This window comes from Lethenteron reissneri, unplaced genomic scaffold (assembly GCF_015708825.2).
Source record: "Lethenteron reissneri isolate LAM-NWPU_2019-01 unplaced genomic scaffold, ASM1570882v1 scaffold_1497, whole genome shotgun sequence".
Taxonomy (NCBI): Eukaryota; Metazoa; Chordata; class Hyperoartia; order Petromyzontiformes; family Petromyzontidae; genus Lethenteron; species Lethenteron reissneri.
The window spans coordinates 101,545-122,672 of record NW_026891220.1 but is presented as its reverse complement, the minus strand read 5'-3'; the positions used below and the strand labels follow the sequence as shown (position 1 = coordinate 122,672).

General features: G+C 54.6%; 1 protein-coding gene across 2 annotated transcripts in view; it reads left to right on the top strand.

The window, feature by feature from the left end:
- Nucleotides 1-21,128, top strand: part of LOC133362484 (uncharacterized) — a 46,823-nt gene that overhangs the window by 2,822 nt on the left and 22,873 nt on the right. For both annotated transcript variants that reach the window (XM_061581435.1, XM_061581433.1), the window contains exon 2: nucleotides 734-1,184. In XM_061581435.1, the coding sequence (XP_061437419.1) occupies nucleotides 742-1,184 (443 nt within the window). In that variant the 5' untranslated portion in view covers nucleotides 734-741. The remainder of the gene's footprint in view (nucleotides 1-733; nucleotides 1,185-21,128) is intronic.

Genomic DNA, 21,128 nt, shown 5'->3' with positions numbered 1-21,128 from the left:
GTGGTGGTGATGATGGTGGTGGTGGTGATGATGGTGGTGATGATGGTGGTGATGGTGGTGGTGATGGTGGTGGTGATGGTGATGGTGGTGGTGGTGGTGGTGATGGTGGTGGTGATGGTGGTGGTGGTGGTGGTGATGGTGGTGGTGGTGATGGTGGTGGTGGTGGTGGTGGTGGTGATGATGGTGGTGGTGGTGATGGTGGTGATGGTGGTGGTGGTGGTGATGGTGGTGGTGGTGGTGGTGGTGATGGTGGTAGTGGTGGTGATGGTGGTGGTGGTGATGATGGTGGTGGTGGTGGCGGTGGTGATGATGGTGGTGGTGGTGGCGGTGGTGATGATGGTGGTGATGGTGGTGGTGATGGTGGTGATGGTGATGGTGGTGATGGTGATGGTGGTGGTGATGGTGGTGGTGACGGTGGTGGGTGTGATGGTGGTGGTGATGATGGTGGTGATGGTGGTAGTAGTGATGGTGGTGGTGATGATGGTGGTGGTGATGATGGTGGTGGTGGTGATGGTGGTGATGATGATGGTGGTGGTGATGGTGGTGACGGTGTTCACGGTGTGTGCAGCTTGCAGGATGGACTGGCGAGGGCAGCGGTGACGGACTGGTGGTGATGATGGTGGTGGTGGTGATGGTGGTGGTGGTGGTGGTGATGGTGGTGGTGGTGACGGTGTGATGATGGTGATGATGATGGTGGTGGTGGTGGTGGTGACGGTGTTCACGGCGTGTGCAGCTTGCAGGATGGACGGTGACGGACTGGGCTCCTGCGGCCACCGCCCTGCTGCGTCTAGCCGAGCCGCGGGCCTCACCGCGGCCAACTTCGCCGACTTCGGCGACTTTGTTCGCCTGATGTTCGGCAACGTTGACGGCATCGGCGATTGCGACGGCGCCGACTGCAGCGACTCGGAGGGCGTCGCCTTCAGCGACATCGTCGGCGACTTTGACGGCGTCACTTTCGGCCACGTCAACTGGATTGGTGATGACGACGACGATGGTGGTGGTGACGACGGTGGTGGTGGTGGTGGTGGTGTTGAGTGCCACGGCGGTGGCGATGGTGGTGAGTGCCGTGACGGTGGCCACGGTGGTGGTGGTGGTGGTGGTGGCGGTGGTGCCGGATTGAGGGAGGGCTCTGAAAGCTCCATCCCCACAATGCCGGAGCCGACGCGCAAACGGCAACACCAGAGGTACACGCATACACTCACACACTCACACACTTACACACTTACACACACACACACTTACATACACTTACACACACTTACACACACACTCACACTTACATACACACACACTTAGACACTTACACACACTTACACACACACTCACACTTACATACACACACACTTAGACACTTACACACACACTCACACTTACATACACACACACTTAGACACTTACACACACTTACACACACACTCACACTTACATACACACACACTTAGACACTTACACACACTTACACACACACTTAGACACTCACACTTACACACACACTTAGACACTCACACACTCACACACTTACACACTCACACTTACATACACACACACTTAGACACTTACACACACTTACACACACACACTTACATACACACACACTTAGACACTTACATACACACACACTTAGACACTTACACACACACTTACACACACTTACACACACACACTTACACACTTACACACACACACTTACACACACACACTTACACACACTTACACACACACACTTACACACACACACTTACACACACACACTTACACACACACACTTACACACTTACACACACACACTTACACACACACACTTACACACACACACTTACACACACATTCACACACACACTTACACACACACACTTACACACACACACTTACACACTTACACACACACACTTACACACTTACACACACACACTTACACACACTTACACACACACACTTACACACACACACTTACACACACTTACACACACACTTACACACACTTACACACACTTAGACACACACTTACACACACACACTTACACACACACACACTTACACACACACTTACACACACTTACACACTTAGACACTTACACACACTTACACACACTTACACACACACACACTTACACACACACACTTACACACACTTACACACTTAGACACTTACACACACTTACACACACTTACACACACACACACTTACACACACACTTACACACACACACGTACACATACACACTTACACACACACACTTACACACACTTAAACTTACACACACACACGTACACATACACACTTACACACACTTACACACTTACACACACGTACACACACTTACACATACACACTTACACATACACACACTTACACATACACACTTACACACACTTACACACTTACACACACTTACACACACTTAGACACACTTACACACACTTACACACACTTAGACACACTTACACACACTTAGACACACTTACACACACTTACACACACTTACACACACTTACACACACACAACAACAACAACAACCGCCATTCGCCACTAAGTGGCGGTGACGTCACCACGATGCTTGTGCCAGGCCAAGTGCACCTTGAGGCCACGTGAAGTGTCGAAAGCCCGCTGGCAGGAGGTCACGGGGCAGACCCAGCAGGTGCCACGGGTCGACTGACCGAGATGACCGAGATGACTGGCTGATGCACCACCTGTGCCCCCTACTGTGCCAACTTGCTGTGCTTTAGCCACCCGGCGCTCCGCTCGTTGTTGTGAGCGTCGCTCCTCCGCCCTCCGTTGTTGTTGGAGGGCGACTGCCTCCAACTGCCCAGTAGCGTCCTTCACGAGCCTCCTCCACTGAGGCCGATCTTGACACCGCTGGTACCAGTCATCGGCAAGTCCACTCAGCTCCACGTCCTCCTGTACCACATCACTCCATCTCTTCTCCAGCCCGTGCCGCGCCCGTCTAGCCCCCTCGATCCGGCCGAACAAAAGCTGTTTAGGCATGCGGTGGCTGGGCATGCGGGCTACATGACCCAGCCAACGCAGCCTTGCCTGCCGGAGGAGCTCACTGATGGGACTTTGCCCAGATCTTTCAAGGATTTGTGAGCTCCTCACACAATCCAGCCTGGTTAAACCCAGGATGGATCGTAGGCAGGCCAGCCTAAATGTTTCCAACCGGCGAAGATGCTCCACCAGGGGGGTCCACGTCTCGCAAGCGTAGAGAAGGGAGGGAATGACCGTGGCCGAGAAGACCTGAAGCTTCGTGCGGAGCGACAGACCAGGTAGCTTCCACACAGCGTTACGCAACCGATGAAAAGATATTGCCGCTCGACTGATTCGGAGTGAGACCTCTGCTGATAGACTGGAGCCGGTCATAAGCACACTGCCCAGGTATGGGAAACTCTCCACTCTCTCCACAACTGCCCCATCACCAATTGGGAGTTGTGGGGGTGGAGTGTCCGATGGTACAAAATACCCAGGCAGGTGCTTAGTTTTGGTGGGGCTGATGGTAAGGCCCCACCTCTTAGTGGCACGCTCCAGTCTCAGCAGCAGCGTCTCCAACTCCTCCTCTGAGTGAGCAGCTATTACCAAATCATCGGCATACATAACGTGGTTGACCAATAGGGAGCCATCCCTTGATCGCACCCGGGCGTCGATCAGCCTCCCATTATATCTGTACCAAATGGAAATTCCCCCGGTACAGCTATTGAAGGCTTCACGAACTACGCGGTCAAAATAGATGTTAAATAATGTGGGAGCCAGAGGACATCCCTGTCGCACCCCAAGGTGTACAGGGAAAGGCTCCGACTCCCGGCCACGTAGTTTTACCCGGGCCCGCTCACCATCATGAAGGTCCTTAATGATCGTGAGCAGAGGGTCAGGGACTCCGAAAGCACGAAGAACAACCCAGAGCCCAGGCCTACTGATGGTATCATAGGCCTTGACCAGGTCAATAAAGCAGAGATGTAGGTCTTTTTGGAATTCCCTACACCTCTGCTGTAGCAGACGGACAGAAAATATGGCATCTGTGCAGGACCGCCCTTTCCTGAAACCGCATTGGGGCTCCGCAAGCCTCTCCTCAGCGTGCCTAGCAAGGCGATGTTGAATAATCCTTGCCAGGACCTTACCCGGCACACTGAGGAGTGAGATGCCCCTGTAGTTGTTACAGTCGGTACGGTCCCCCTTCTTAAAGAGGGGAACCACCAGGGCATCCTTCCAGTCCTGCGGAACCCGTCCAGTGGTCCAGACTGTTGTTATGATGTCATATAGGGCAGTCTGTGCACAAACGCCACCCTCCCTCAGCATTTCGCTTGGGAGATCATCTCTGCCCGATGCCTTCCCTGGTCTCAGACTCCGGATCGCCCTCAGTACTTCCTTACACACACACACACACTTACACACACACACTTACACACACTTACACACACTTACACACACTTACTTACACACACTTACACACACTTACATACACACACACTTACACACACACACTTACACACACTTACACACACTTACACACACACACTTACACACACTTACACACACTTACACACACACACTTACACACACTTACACACACTTACACACACTTACACACACACACTTACACACACTTACACACACTTACACACACACACTTACACACACTTACACACACTTACACACTTACACACACCTACACACACTTACACACACTTAGACACACTTACACACACACACTTACACACACTTACACACACACACTTACACACACTTACTTACACACACTTACACACACACACTTACACACACACACTTACACACACTTACACACACACACTTACACACACACTTACTTACACACACACACACACACTTACACACACCTACACACTTACACACACTTACACACACACACTTACACACACTTACACACACTTACACACACACTTACACACACACTTACACACACACACACTTACACACACACACTTACACACACTTACACACACTTACACACACCTACACACTTACACACACACACTTACACACACTTACACACACTTACACACACTTACACACACACACTTACACACACTTACTTACACACTTACACACACTTACACACACCTACACACTTACACACACACACTTACACACACTTACACACACTTACACACACACACTTACACACACTTACACACACACACTTACACACACACACTTACACACACTTACTTACACACTTACACACACTTACACACACCTACACACTTACACACACACACTTACACACACTTACACACACTTACACACACACTTACACACACACACTTACACACACTTACACACACTTACACACACACACTTACACACACACACTTACACACTTACACACACACTTACACACACACTTACACACACTTACACACACACACTTACTTACACACACTCACACACACTTACACACACCTACACACTTACACACACACACTTACACACACTTACACACACTTAGACACACTTACACACACACACTTACACACACTTACACACACACACTTACACACTTACACACACTTACACACACTTACACACACACTCTTATACACACTTACACACACTTACACACACTTACACACACACACTTACACACACTTACACACACACACTTACACACTTACACACACTTACACACACTTACACACACACACTTAAACACACACACACACTTACACACACTTGCACACTTACACACACTTACACACACTTACATTCTTACACACTTACACATTCTTTGGTTCTTTCGGTAAAGTCACATAGCTATAAAAAGTTTATGAATTTCTGCAGTCACCAAAGTTTTATGTAAAAATTTACACGAAAAAAAGACAAAGATCCCCCGTATAGCCTTAACAGACTGTAGGGGCAGGTGCTGTTAGCGAGTAGCACCTATGAAGGACGGAACGGGGTGGGTGGCCAGCACCACGCCCGACCGCCTTTGTCTCCCCAGTGGCGATGTTTACACACCGCACCAGGTACTCATTTGAGGCTGAGTCGACCTAGGGGAGTGAGTGTCACTGTGGGTGGGTGTCACTGTGAGTGTCACTGTGGGTGAGTGTCACTGTGTCACTGTGGGTGGGTGTCACTGTGTCACTGTGGGTGAGTGTCACTGTGTCACTGTGGGTGGGTGTCACTGTGTCACTTACACACACACACTTACACACTTACACACACACACTTACACACACACACTTACACACACTTACACACACTTACACACACTTACACACACACACTTACACACACACACTTACACACACTTACACACACTTACTTACACACACTTACACACACTTACATACACACACACTTACACACACACACTTACACACACTTACACACACTTACACACACACACTTACACACACTTACACACACTTACACACACACACTTACACACACTTACACACACTTACACACACTTACACACACACACTTACACACACTTACACACACTTACACACACACACTTACACACACTTACACACACTTACACACTTACACACACCTACACACACTTACACACACTTAGACACACTTACACACACACACTTACACACACTTACACACACACACTTACACACACTTACTTACACACACTTACACACACACACTTACACACACACACTTACACACACTTACACACACACACTTACACACACACTTACTTACACACACTCACACACACTTACACACACCTACACACTTACACACACTTACACACACACACTTACACACACTTACACACACTTACACACACACTTACACACACACTTACACACACACACACTTACACACACACACTTACACACACTTACACACACTTACACACACTTACACACACTTACACACACACACTTACACACACACCTTACACACACTTACACACACTTACACACACTTACACACACCTACACACTTACACACACACACTTACACACACTTACACACACTTACACACACACACTTACACACACTTACACACACACACTTACACACACACACTTACACACACTTACTTACACACTTACACACACTTACACACACCTACACACTTACACACACACACTTACACACACTTACACACACTTACACACACACTTACACACACACACTTACACACACTTACACACACTTACACACACACACTTACACACACACACTTACACACTTACACACAAAGACAAAGATAAAGATCCCCGTATAGCCTTAACAGACTGTAGGGGCAAGTGCTGTTAGCGAGCACCTATGAAGGCCGGAACGGTACACGAGGGGGTGGGTGGCCAGCACCACGCCCGACCGCCTTTGTCTCCCCAGTGGCGATGTTTACACACCGCACCAGGTACTCACTTAAGGCTGAGTCGACCTAGGGGAGGCCCAGAACCGGTTCAGATAATCGTCACTGGTGTTAGCCGTGAGCGGGAATCGAACCCGGGTCGCCAGGTTCATAGCGCAGCGCGCTAACCGCTACACTACCGCTCCCCAACTCGGCAGGAGACGACTTCACGGGTAGCACACTCTTTATTTTCACCAACTTGTAGTTACACGGATGACTAACACCCTACTTCGTTACACGGGTGACCAACACCCACTCAGCTACACGGGTGACGGACACCCACTCAGCTACGACTTCGTTACACGGGTGACCAACACCCACTTAGCTACACGGGTGACGGACACCCACTCAGCTACACGGGTGACCAACACCCACTCAGCTACACGGGTGACCAACACCCACTTAGCTACACGGGTGACGGACACCCACTCAGCTACACGGGTGACCAACACCCACTCAGCTACACGGGTGACCAACACCCACTCAGCTGTACTGACACGGGCTCTTACGCCCTGTAGCCTTCCGGGACACACCCAGCCGGGGTGCCCGTCTCGGCTCTGGGTACCACCGTCCCGACCCACACGGGCGTCGGACTACGGTCCCCCCAGTCTCGGCTCCGAGCCACACAGGGCCCCTACCTCCTCCACCCCGTCTTGGGTCTTCAACTGGTTAACACTGACCTCGAGTGCTCTCGCGCGTCCCCCTTTATACCCCTCCTGCGGACGTCGCTGAGAGTACTCACTTATCTGACCAATCACTGCGCACTCGCTACGATCCTCTTTTCCCAGCTTGTGTGAGCGCGCCTCACCACCGGCGCGCGCGTCCATGCCACGCCCACACCGCGTGCCCAACCCCGCGCCCCGTGATCCATCACTCCCGGCGCACGTCAATACCACCACTACATCACCCCCTACCACATAGCTCGCAGCCGACCCGGCTGCTAATAAAACATACAACACCCCTTCACCCCCACGTGTGCCCCGTAACATAACACAAACCCTAACAACACAACATGAACACCGCAATCCGCAAAACCCAGCAACCGCCACACCCGCAACAAGAACAACATGCACAATCCGGCGAATGGCAACGATACTGTGTATGCGGAAAGAGTAACAATAAAAAAATTTCTTTAATCATTTTCTCTTCTTTTCTCTCCGACTCATGCAGCGTCCCGATGTCCGAGCGTCCCTTGAACGGGACATTACCCCGGCAGAGGGGGAAGCCGGCAACGAAGTCGGGCTTTAACAAAAAAAGAAAATTTTTTTTTTTTTTTTTTCTCATGAAAAGTGTTGCGTCCTTGACCGAGTCCGCCTTGCCGGACCGTCGTACGGCACAGGGCGCAGTTGGCCATCCGGCGGCGCCGGCAGTTCAGGAAGGCATGGGCCAGGCATCGGGGCTCCGTGCGAGCCGCGGGGTTCCGGTTCCCGACGGTCAACAGCCGTCAGGTCCGAGACACCTGGGGGTGGGTCAGGTGGAGACACGTGAGGATCAGCCTGCGACACATCCCTCCCCGAGTCGACGGTCACATCACACGCTCGGTCGTCACGGCACAACCCGGGGTCACGTGGTGCCGCGTAGGGTTTCAGTCGGGAGGAGTGCACGTACCAACGGCGTTTTCCCCATTTAATCTGTATACTCTGGGGTCGTGCAACCCGCACAATTTCCACCGGTCCCCTCCATGGTCTCAACAGTTTGGGGGACGTAGCCAACGGTGCGTGTGGACAATGCAGCCAGGCCTTATCGCCCGGTTCCCAATTGTGCGTATGCACCTTCCGTTCACGCAATCGCTCGTTCGCGATCTGCCGAGAGCGTGAATTCAATCTCGCAGCCTCTCGCGCCTCAGCCAATTTGGCGATGTTAAACTTAATGTGGTCTGCCAATTTTGATTTCGCACGTGGCTGTGAAATCCCCAGTTGGACGTCCATGGCCGGATCAGCCTCCCGCCCATACATCAGAAAAAATGGAGAAAACCCCGTCGCCGCATGGGGTGCCATCCGATAGGCCGCTAGTACCCCCGGTACCTGTAAGTCCCAATCCACCTGGTCGTCGCATACCTGTTGGCACAGCATAGACGTAATCGTCCTGTTCAGACGTTCAACCATACCGTCAGTCTGCGGGTGGTACGGGGAGGTACGTACTTTCTTTGTACCCAACAGGTCGCACACCTCGCGCAACAAAACACTCGAAAAGTTTTTCCCTTGATCCGTCAGCAAGCGTTCGGGGGCGCCTTTGTCCAAAACGTAACCTTGGACAAAGGCGTCCGCCACTGCCGCAGCCGACTGGTTGGCGAGTGGCCACGCCATGGGCCAGCGGGTGAAGTACTCTACGCCAACCAGCAGGAACTTATTTCCCCGTGGTGTAGTGGGAAAGGGCCCCAAGATGTCTAGCGCGACCAATTCGTTCGTGCGCGAAACTTGAATGGATTGAAGCGGTGGATTAGCCGCTATTTGTGGCGGTTTTCTTTTAGCGCACCCTACACACCCCTTAAGAATGTTCGCCACGTCACTGCCCATCCCAGGCCAATAGTAGTCTCGCTGAATGAGGGCGAGCGTTTTATGAAACCCCAGATGCATGAGTCGTTCATGGGCAGCCAGGACGACCTTACCCCGTACAGCAACCGGCACCACAAGCATGTGACGCCGGGACATGGAGTCCCACTTCATCAAGAGGCCCCGTCTGCACACCCAGGAACCGACCCGCGTTTCCCCGCCCTCGGGAACGTTAACCTTCCGACGTAGCGCGAGTAGGGAGCTGTCGGCCATTTGCAGACGGCCCCACTCGATGAGAGGCAATGCTAACAGCGAGTCCCTCCCCGTGGGGGCGTCGACCCCCGTAGTATCCGTGGCGGCTAGCACTACTTCCGCGGGGACATCGACAGAAGGTTTACACCGCGCCGATCCCAACTGACATGCGCATTCCGTACGCGTCGGCAACCGTGACAATGCATCCGCGTTCGAGTGGCGCAACCCCTTGCGGTAAATCGTCGTGAATTGGTAGTCCTGAAGGACCTCCAACCATCGGGACAATTGGCCGGATGGCTGCGCCACCCGCATAGCGTATTGGAGAGCCGCATGGTCCGTGCGAACCGTAAAGTGACGGCCATACAGATACGGCCTGAATTGCTGTATAAAAAACACAATCGCCAGCAATTCACGCCGTGTCACGCAGTAGCGTTGTTCCGCGGGGGACAGAACCCTGCTACCGTAGGCGACCACCCGTTCGACCCCCCCGACCACCTGTGAGAGCACTCCCCCGATACCCGTGTTACTGGCATCCGTGTCGAGCACAAACGGTTGCGTGAAATCGGGGTAACACAAGGGGGGAGCCTGCACCAAGGCGTCACGAAGGGAGCAGAACGCGGCCTCCTCCTCCGGCCCCCAGTGAAACCGCACCCCTTTAGCCGTCAAGGCGTGCAGGGGCCTGGCTATGGTGGCAAACTGTTTGACAAAACGACGGTAATAGGAGGCAAATCCTATGAAGCTGCGGACTTCAGTAACAGAGGTCGGTGTTGGCCATGAGCCGACGCATTGCGTCTTAGCAGGGTCCGTCGAGATCCCCGAACGGCTAACGATATGGCCCAAATACCTGACCGATTCCCGAAGCAGAAAACATTTAGCCGGTTTAAATTTAAGCTTCGCGGAACGCATCCTGAGAAACACTGCCCTCAGTCGCTGGAGGTGCTCTTCAAAAGTTCGGCTGAAAACGATGATATCATCGAGGTAAATCAAACAGGTGTCCCATTGAAGGCCTGCCAAAACCAATTCCATGAGCCTCTGGAACGTGGCAGGAGCGGAATGTAAACCCATGGGCAATCGGTTGAACTCAAATAGGCCTCCCGGTGTCCGGAAAGCGGTTTTAGGTTTTGATTCGTCATCGAGGGGCAATTGCCAAAATCCCGAAAGCAAATCGAGCGTCGAAAAAAACTGTGCTCCTGCCAAGGCATCCAGCGACTCATCCATCCTGGGGAGCGGATACGCATCGGCCATTGATATTTTGTTTAGGCGGCGGAAATCAACACAGAACCGCAGGGATCCATCCTGTTTTTTAACCAAGACGATAGGAGCACCCCACGGACTGGAAGAGGGCGCAATGATGTCGGCCGCCAACATGTCATTTACTGCCGACTGCACATGCTCCTTCTCGGCTGGACTGAGCCGGAAGGGATTCTGTCGAATAGGGGCCGCGTCCCCAGTCTCTATGTGGTGGCGCAACAGGTCTGTGCAGCCAATGTCGTACTTGTGCCTGCTAAACACGTCAGCGAACTCGAGCAGCAAGCCCCTCAATGCACCCAACTGCACACTGGACAAGGTACTGGACCCGGCACACAACGCGTCCAACCACTCCGTCCCCCCCTCACTTTGGGGATGCGTATCGACATGTGAATCGGCGTGAGCAACGAGCTGTTCCTCGACGGGTAGCGGCGCGGCGTGAGCGAGCACCGTTCCCTGCGTAATCACGGCCGGCCGCGACCCCGTATTCAGGACCACAACGAACGGCTCACTGTCCCCCCTCACCATGGTCTGGGCCACCGCTAAGCCGAGGTCCCCTTTAGCCCTGTTAGACGGCCCCAATAGAACTCCCTGCGCCCCCGCATCCGCCCCCAGTTGTTTTCTCAACCGAAGGGGTACCAACATTTGCGATCCCGGGGGCACCCGTACAGTCCGGGTTGCCAGCGCCTGCACCGTCGCACAAGCCGTGCGTATCTTATTTGGACTCTTCAAAAACTCAACCCGCCGACCCGACGGAAGCTCAATGCAGGCCTGGTCTATGAGAATTTTTATGGGCATTTTAGACAGAAAGTCCGTGCCTAGTAAACAAGGAACGGCCAACGATGATGATACAAAAATAGGACCCGCCAATTTAATGTCGCCAATACAAATATTCGCCCGAATCTGGCCGATGATTCCCAAAGATCCCCCGTTTGCCGCGTAAAATGGTACGTCCACCGGCAGAAGTGGTCGACATTGTACGGGAAGAATATTATAAATAAGGTCCGAAATAATAGTGGCCGACGCACCCGTGTCCACGAGCACCCGGACCTCAACCCCGTCAATGTACCCCGTTACCACGGACGACCCGGCCGACGCAGCCACAATCCTGTGGGCCAATTCGGACCACTCGACTGCCTTCGGGCCGTACGCGGACCCCTCTCGCCGAACCGAACCCCCGGCGCCCATACACGGTCCCCCCACCGCTAAGCGGCGATCCGACCGTGCCGTGCGTGTGGACCGAGCGTGTGAGGTGCCGCGACTTGCCGGGTTCAGTTGGGATGTCTTGAGTCCCTGGTCGTCGTCCGGACGTGGTCCCGCGGTGCGTTGACGTGGGGCCCGGCACCCGGCCGCGACGTGGCCCCGAAGGCCGCAGTTGTAGCAGACGACGAGGGACGTCGTAGGTTTCGGTTGCTCCAGCTTGCGGGAGGAGCGTGTGGGCGAACGACCTCCCGGTCTCCACTCCCCCGGCCTCGAACCAGCGAAGGCCTCCTCCCGAGGCACAGCAGGCTGGGGTCCGCTGATCGTGGCGGCCGGTGCCCCGTTCTCCACCGATGCGCAGACGACCGTCGGCTTCCGCTGTAGGACCTCGTAAGCGTGGATACTCGTGGCAATCCCCAGGGAGCAGATGTCCATCTCGTCCGCCGTATTAATGGGAACTCCCAATCCGTGAGCCAGCGCCAGCAGCTGCTCCGTCACCATGGCGTCCTTCCCCTCCTTGTCCATGCGGGGAAAAGCTGAATCCGCCAGGGCGAGCAGCGCCGTGCGATAGGCGAGCGTTGTTTCTCCAACCACCTTCCGCCGATCGTAGAACTGGTGGCGACAGGTCGAGGGCGGCCCGAACACCTTGGCCAACAGGTGCAGCGCGGCCTGGAGCGTTGAGCGGGACGACCTCGGGGCAGACGTGAAGGCCGCAAGCGCGTCGTCGTCGAGCATCGCTGGCAGCGCGCGCAGGGCCGTGGTGTCGGACCACCCCGACATTTCTTGATGCGCGATGAACCGTCGCTGGAAGGCTCCCCAGTCGCCCCCGTCCGCCTTGAACACCGACAGCGCGGGCAATCGTTGCTGGAGAACTCGATCGTCGTCGTCGTCGTTGGAACGATTTTCCCGCGCGCTGCTGTGGTTGTAGAAAATGTCGGCTCCCTCTGCAGGCGCAAAATGGAGAGCTCCGGCGCTCGCCGATGACGCGGGCTGCGCTGTGTGGAGACCTCTGGCCACGTGGTGTCCGCGTTTCCCGCCAACCGGAGGCGGACCCTCAAAAATGGCGCCAACTCCCAAACTTTTGGCGCGAAACGCCTTATGGCGGGAACCCTCCAGCCGCGCCGCCTCTTCCAACCCCGCAGGCGTTCCACCGGCCGCTGGAACGGAGATCTCCGCCAAGATCGCAGCGGCGGCGAGCAGCAACTCCGCCAGGCGGGAGTGTGCGTCCTGCAGGCTGGTGTCGGAGGCGGGCGGAGCATCGGCCATTTCCGCGAAGTGCTGCATCGGCGGCAACTCCTCGTCTTCTCCTCCCGAGGGTGGTGTCACCGGTACGTCGTCGTCTCCCCGGTCTTGCACGTGGGAACGAGAAGTCTTCCTTGTGTCCATTCTCCTTGAAGACAGGTTTACTTCTGACGCCAGTTGTAAAGTAGTAACTCGGCAGGAGACGACTTCACGGGTAGCACACTCTTTATTTTCACCAACTTGTAGTTACACGGATGACTAACACCCTACTTCGTTACACGGGTGACCAACACCCACTCAGCTACACGGGTGACGGACACCCACTCAGCTACGACTTCGTTACACGGGTGACCAACACCCACTTAGCTACACGGGTGACGGACACCCACTCAGCTACACGGGTGACCAACACCCACTCAGCTACACGGGTGACCAACACCCACTTAGCTACACGGGTGACGGACACCCACTCAGCTACACGGGTGACCAACACCCACTCAGCTACACGGGTGACCAACACCCACTCAGCTGTACTGACACGGGCTCTTACGCCCTGTAGCCTTCCGGGACACACCCAGCCGGGGTGCCCGTCTCGGCTCTGGGTACCACCGTCCCGACCCACACGGGCGTCGGACTACGGTCCCCCCAGTCTCGGCTCCGAGCCACACAGGGCCCCTACCTCCTCCACCCCGTCTTGGGTCTTCAACTGGTTAACACTGACCTCGAGTGCTCTCGCGCGTCCCCCTTTATACCCCTCCTGCGGACGTCGCTGAGAGTACTCACTTATCTGACCAATCACTGCGCACTCGCTACGATCCTCTTTTCCCAGCTTGTGTGAGCGCGCCTCACCACCGGCGCGCGCGTCCATGCCACGCCCACACCGCGTGCCCAACCCCGCGCCCCGTGATCCATCACTCCCGGCGCACGTCAATACCACCACTACACTTACACACACACAACAACAACAACAACCGCCATTCGCCACTAAGTGGCGGTGACGTCACCACGATGCTTGTGCCAGGCCAAGTGCACCTTGAGGCCACGTGAAGTGTCGAAAGCCCGCTGGCAGGAGGTCACGGGGCAGACCCAGCAGGTGCCACGGGTCGACTGACCGAGATGACCGAGATGACTGGCTGATGCACCACCTGTGCCCCCTACTGTGCCAACTTGCTGTGCTTTAGCCACCCGGCACTCCGCTCGTTGTTGTGAGCGTCGCTCCTCAGCCCTCCGTTGTTGTTGGAGGGCGACTGCCTCCAACTGCCCAGTAGCGTCCTTCACGAGCCTCCTCCACTGAGGCCGATCTTGACACCGCTGGTACCAGTCATCGGCAAGTCCACTCAGCTCCACGTCCTCCTGTACCACATCACTCCATCTCTTCTCCAGCCCGTGCCGCGCCCGTCTAGCCCCCTCGATCCGGCCGAACAAAAGCTGTTTAGGCATGCGGTGGCTGGGCATGCGGGCTACATGACCCAGCCAACGCAGCCTTGCCTGCCGGAGGAGCTCACTGATGGGACTTTGCCCAGATCTTTCAAGGATTTGTGAGCTCCTCACACAATCCAGCCTGGTTAAACCCAGGATGGATCGTAGGCAGGCCAGCCTAAATGTTTCCAACCGGCGAAGATGCTCCACCAGGGGGGTCCACGTCTCGCAAGCGTAGAGAAGGGAGGGAATGACCGTGGCCGAGAAGACCTGAAGCTTCGTGCGGAGCGACAGACCAGGTAGCTTCCACACAGCGTTACGCAACCGATGAAAAGATATTGCCGCTCGACTGATTCGGAGTGAGACCTCTGCTGATAGACTGGAGCCGGTCATAAGCACACTGCCCAGGTATGGGAAACTCTCCACTCTCTCCACAACTGCCCCATCACCAATTGGGAGTTGTGGGGGTGGAGTGTCCGATGGTACAAAATACCCAGGCAGGTGCTTAGTTTTGGTGGGGCTGATGGTAAGGCCCCACCTCTTAGTGGCACGCTCCAGTCTCAGCAGCAGCGTCTCCAACTCCTCCTCTGAGTGAGCAGCTATTACCAAATCATCGGCATACATAACGTGGTTGACCAATAGGGAGCCATCCCTTGATCGCACCCGGGCGTCGATCAGCCTCCCATTATATCTGTACCAAATGGAAATTCCCCCGGTACAGCTATTGAAGGCTTCACGAACTACGCGGTCAAAATAGATGTTAAATAATGTGGGAGCCAGAGGACATCCCTGTCGCACCCCAAGGTGTACAGGGAAAGGCTCCGACTCCCGGCCACGTAGTTTTACCCGGGCCCGCTCACCATCATGAAGGTCCTTAATGATCGTGAGCAGAGGGTCAGGGACTCCGAAAGCACGAAGAACAACCCAGAGCCCAGGCCTACTGATGGTATCATAGGCCTTGACCAGGTCAATAAAGCAGAGATGTAGGTCTTTTTGGAATTCCCTACACCTCTGCTGTAGCAGACGGACAGAAAATATGGCATCTGTGCAGGACCGCCCTTTCCTGAAACCGCATTGGGGCTCCGCAAGCCTCTCCTCAGCGTGCCTAGCAAGGCGATGTTGAATAATCCTTGCCAGGACCTTACCCGGCACACTGAGGAGTGAGATGCCCCTGTAGTTGTTACAGTCGGTACGGTCCCCCTTCTTAAAGAGGGGAACCACCAGGGCATCCTTCCAGTCCTGCGGAACCCGTCCAGTGGTCCAGACTGTTGTTATGATGTCATATAGGGCAGTCTGTGCACAAACGCCACCCTCCCTCAGCATTTCGCTTGGGAGATCATCTCTGCCCGATGCCTTCCCTGGTCTCAGACTCCGGATCGCCCTCAGTACTTCCTTACACACACACACACTTACACACACACACTTACACACACTTACACACACTTACACACACTTACTTACACACACTTACACACACTTACACACACACACACTTACACACACACACTTACACACACTTACAACAACAACAACAACCGCCATTCGCCACTAAGTGGCGGTGACGTCACCACGATGCTTGTGCCAGGCCAAGTGCACCTTGAGGCCACGTGAAGTGTCGAAAGCCCGCTGGCAGGAGGTCACGGGGCAGACCCAGGTGCCACTGGTCGACTGACCGAGATGACCGAGATGACTGGCTGATGCACCACCTGTGCCCCCTACTGTGCCAACTTGCTGTGCTTTAGCCACCCGGCGCTCCGCTCGTTGTTGTGAGCGTCGCTCCTCCGCCCTCCGTTGTTGTTGGAGGGCGACTGCCTCCAACTGCCCAGTAGCGTCCTTCACGAGCCTCCTCCACTGAGGCCGATCTTGACACCGCTGGTACCAGTCATCGGCAAGTCCACTCAGCTCCACGTCCTCCTGTACCACATCACTCCATCTCTTCTCCAGCCCGTGCCGCGCCCGTCTAGCCCCCTCGATCCGGCCGAACAAAAGCTGTTTAGGCATGCGGTGGCTGGGCATGCGGGCTACATGACCCAGCCAACGCAGCCTTGCCTGCCGGAGGAGCTCACTGATGGGACTTTGCCCAGATCTTTCAAGGATTTGTGAGCTCCTCACACAATCCAGCCTGGTTAAACCCAGGATGGATCGTAGGCAGGCCAGCCTAAATGTTTCCAACCGGCGAAGATGCTCCACCAGGGGGGTCCACGTCTCGCAAGCGTAGAGAAGGGAGGGAATGACCGTGGCCGAGAAGACCTGAAGCTTCGTGCGGAGCGACAGACCAGGTAGCTTCCACACAGCGTTACGCAACCGATGAAAAGATATTGCCGCTCGACTGATTCGGAGTGAGACCTCTGCTGATAGACTGGAGCCGGTCATAAGCACACTGCCCAGGTATGGGAAACTCTCCACTCTCTCCACAACTGCCCCATCACCAATTGGGAGTTGTGGGGGTGGAGTGTCCGATGGTACAAAATACCCAGGCAGGTGCTTGGTTTTGGTGGGGCTGATGGTAAGGCCCCACCTCTTAGTGGCACGCTCCAGTCTCAGCAGCAGCGCCTCCAACTCCTCTTCTGAATGAGCAGCTATTACCAAATCATCGGCATACATAACGTGGTTGACCAATAGGGAGCCATCCCTTGATCGCACCCGGGCGTCGATCAGCCTCCCATTATATCTGTACCAAACGGAAATTCCCCCGGTACAGCTATTGAAGGCTTCACGAACTACGCGGTCAAAATAGATGTTAAATAATGTGGGAGCCAGAGGACATCCCTGTCGCACCCCAAGGTGTACAGGGAAAGGCTCCGACTCCCGGCCACGTAGTTTTACCCGGGCCCGCTCACCATCATGAAGGTCCTTAATGATCGTGAGGAGAGGGTCAGGGACTCCGAAAGCACGAAGAACAACCCAGAGTCCAGTCCTACTGATGGTATCATAGGCCTTGACCAGGTCAATAAAGCAGAGATGTAGGTCTTTTTGGAATTCCCTACACCTCTGCTGTAGCAGACGGACAGAAAATATGGCATCTGTGCAGGACCGCCCTTTCCTGAAACCGCATTGGGGCTCCGCAAGCCCCTCCTCAGCGTGCCTAGCAAGGCGATGTTGAATAATCCTTGCCAGGACCTTACCCGGCACACTGAGGAGTGAGATGCCCCTGTAGTTGTTACAGTCTGTGCGGTCCCCCTTCTTAAAGAGGGGGACCACCAGGGCATCCTTCCAGTCCTGCAGAACCCGTCCAGTGGTCCAGACTGTTGTTATGATGTCATATAGGGCAGTCTGTGCACAAACGCCACCCTCCCTCAGCATTTCGCTTGGGAGATCATCTCTGCCCGGTGCCTTCCCTGGTCTCAGACTCCGGATCGCCCTCAGTACTTCCTCAACAGCTGGAACCTCAGCCAGCCACTCACAGGGGGTGACCTCTTCCAATATTTGAGGCACCGCAGCCTCAGCAGGGTTATCCCCACTTTGTGCCATGATGTTTTCCTGGCTGAGAGAATTTCCCTCCCCCAGGACCTCACAGAAATGCTCAGCAAATCTGCAAACCTGTTCCTGGGGGTCGGAGATTGGATCACCGTTTTTTCCTCTAATGATGGTAATAGGTGTGGCGCTGCAGGTTACTTTTTTGATGGAGTTAAATAGTGATTTGTGATCACGGGCCACTGAGGCAGACTCCATCTCCTCAGCAACCCGCGACCACCACCCATCCTTACAACGCCTTACGGCTCTCCGAACTTCCGAGCGAAGGCTGCGGTAAACCTCCTCATTCTCTGACGTGGGATGCTGTAGGCGATGAGAGTGGGCCTGTCGCTTTTTCTCAATTAACCTGAACACCTCCTCTGTCAGCCAGGGTTTCTGGGGAGGTCTGGACCGCGTACCCAAAGCAGCCATTGCAGCTGCATGAGTCACAGTCCTAAACCTCGCCCATTTACCCTCGACATCAGGTGGAGTGGGGGACGATGCCAACCCCAGCTGCAAGCGATGATGAAATTCTCGCTTGCAACTTTCATCAGCTAACTGAGACCAGGCCACTTTTGGTTGGAATGGGATCCTGGGTGTACACCCACCACCGGAGTGGAAGAAAGGCAGGCGCATCTTACAGATGACTAGTCGATGGTCAGAGGACAGATCAGCTCCACGGTAGGTCCTGGTGTCAAGGACATGGGTTCGCATCCGCTGGTCCGTCACTATGTAGTCCAGCAGATGTTCTTGCTTGGACCCGGCATGTATCCATGATGTTGTGTGGATGCGCCGATGCCGGAAGAGCGTGTTGGTAATTACAAGCCCATGGGCTGCACAAAAATCTAGCAGCCTCCTACCGTTATTATTGAGCTGATCTGGCCCATGCCTTCCAATCACTCCAGACCAGGTGTCAGCATCATGACCAACTCGGGCATTGAAGTCACCCAACAAGATGACTCTGTCCCGAGTGGCCACTTTAGCCAGCACCTGTGACAGGAGGTCATAGAAAGCGTCTGACTCATCGGCTTTGCTTGCATCCCTCCACGGATGTTCGTCTTCGGTGGGGGCATAAGTAACCACGACCACCACTCCTCGCCTCTGGTTGATGGGAAGGCGAGCCCAAAGTATCCTGGGGCTTACAGCTTCCCACACCTCACCGCCACGCTCCCACGCCCCCTTCATTCTTTTGTTCAGAAGAAGAGCCACACCCTGTTGTTTGGCAGTCTCCTGCCCCGAGTAGAGGACTGTCCACCCCTCATGGTGGCAGGAGCCAGAACCGGTCCACCGGACCTCCTGAATGCCACAGAGATCCAGGCGGTACCGGTCCAGCTCCCGACAGAGGAGTGGCAGCCTCTCCTCCGCAGTGAGCGTTCGAACATTCCACGTGGCCATCCGCAATGGTTTTTTGTTGTTTCTGGAGGAGCCCCGAGGGTGAAAATTCAATCTCCTGGCTCCGCCAAATGGGGTTTGGCCAGGAGACGTCATAAAAGCCTGACCCCCCGGGGCCTCCGGCACAAGCTTATTTGTTACAGGTTTATGTTTAATTCGTGGTTTAGTGGTAATGAATTGAAGGTGGAGGGGTTACCAGCCCCTCACACCCGTCCAGAGCCCCCGTTTAGCCACTGTGGTGGTCACAGACGCCATGAGGGGAGAGGCCAATGGGCATTGGCCCTCCCCCCACAGCACTGCCCACGACAGTGTTGCCCGTCCGGCACCGCGAGGAGGTAGGAGGTTGTTTTGCCGGACACACTTACACACACTTACACACACACACTTACACACACTTACACACACTTACACACACACACTTACACACACTTACACACACTTACACACACACACTTACACACACTTACACACACTTACACACACACACACTTACACACACTTACACACACTTACACACACACACTTACACACACTTACACACACTTACACACACTTACACACTTACACACACCTACACACACTTACACACACTTAGACACACTTACACACACACACTTACACACACTTACACACACACACTTACACACACTTACTTACACACACTTACAACAACAACAACAACCGCCATTCGCCACTAAGTGGCGGTGACGTCACCACGATGCTTGTGCCAGGCCAAGTGCACCTTGAGGCCACGTGAAGTGTCGAAAGCCCGCTGGCAGGAGGTCACGGGGCAGACCCAGGTGCCACTGGTCGACTGACCGAGATGACCGAGATGACTGGCTGATGCACCACCTGTGCCCCCTACTGTACCAACTTGCTGTGCTTTAGCCACCCGGCGCTCCGCTCGTTGTTGTGAGCGTCGCTCCTCCGCCCTCCGTTGTTGTTGGAGGGCGACTGCCTCCAACTGCCCAGTAGCGTCCTTCACGAGCCTCCTCCACTGAGGCCGATCTTGACACCGCTGGTACCAGTCATCGGCAAGTCCACTCAGCTCCACGTCCTCCTGTACCACAT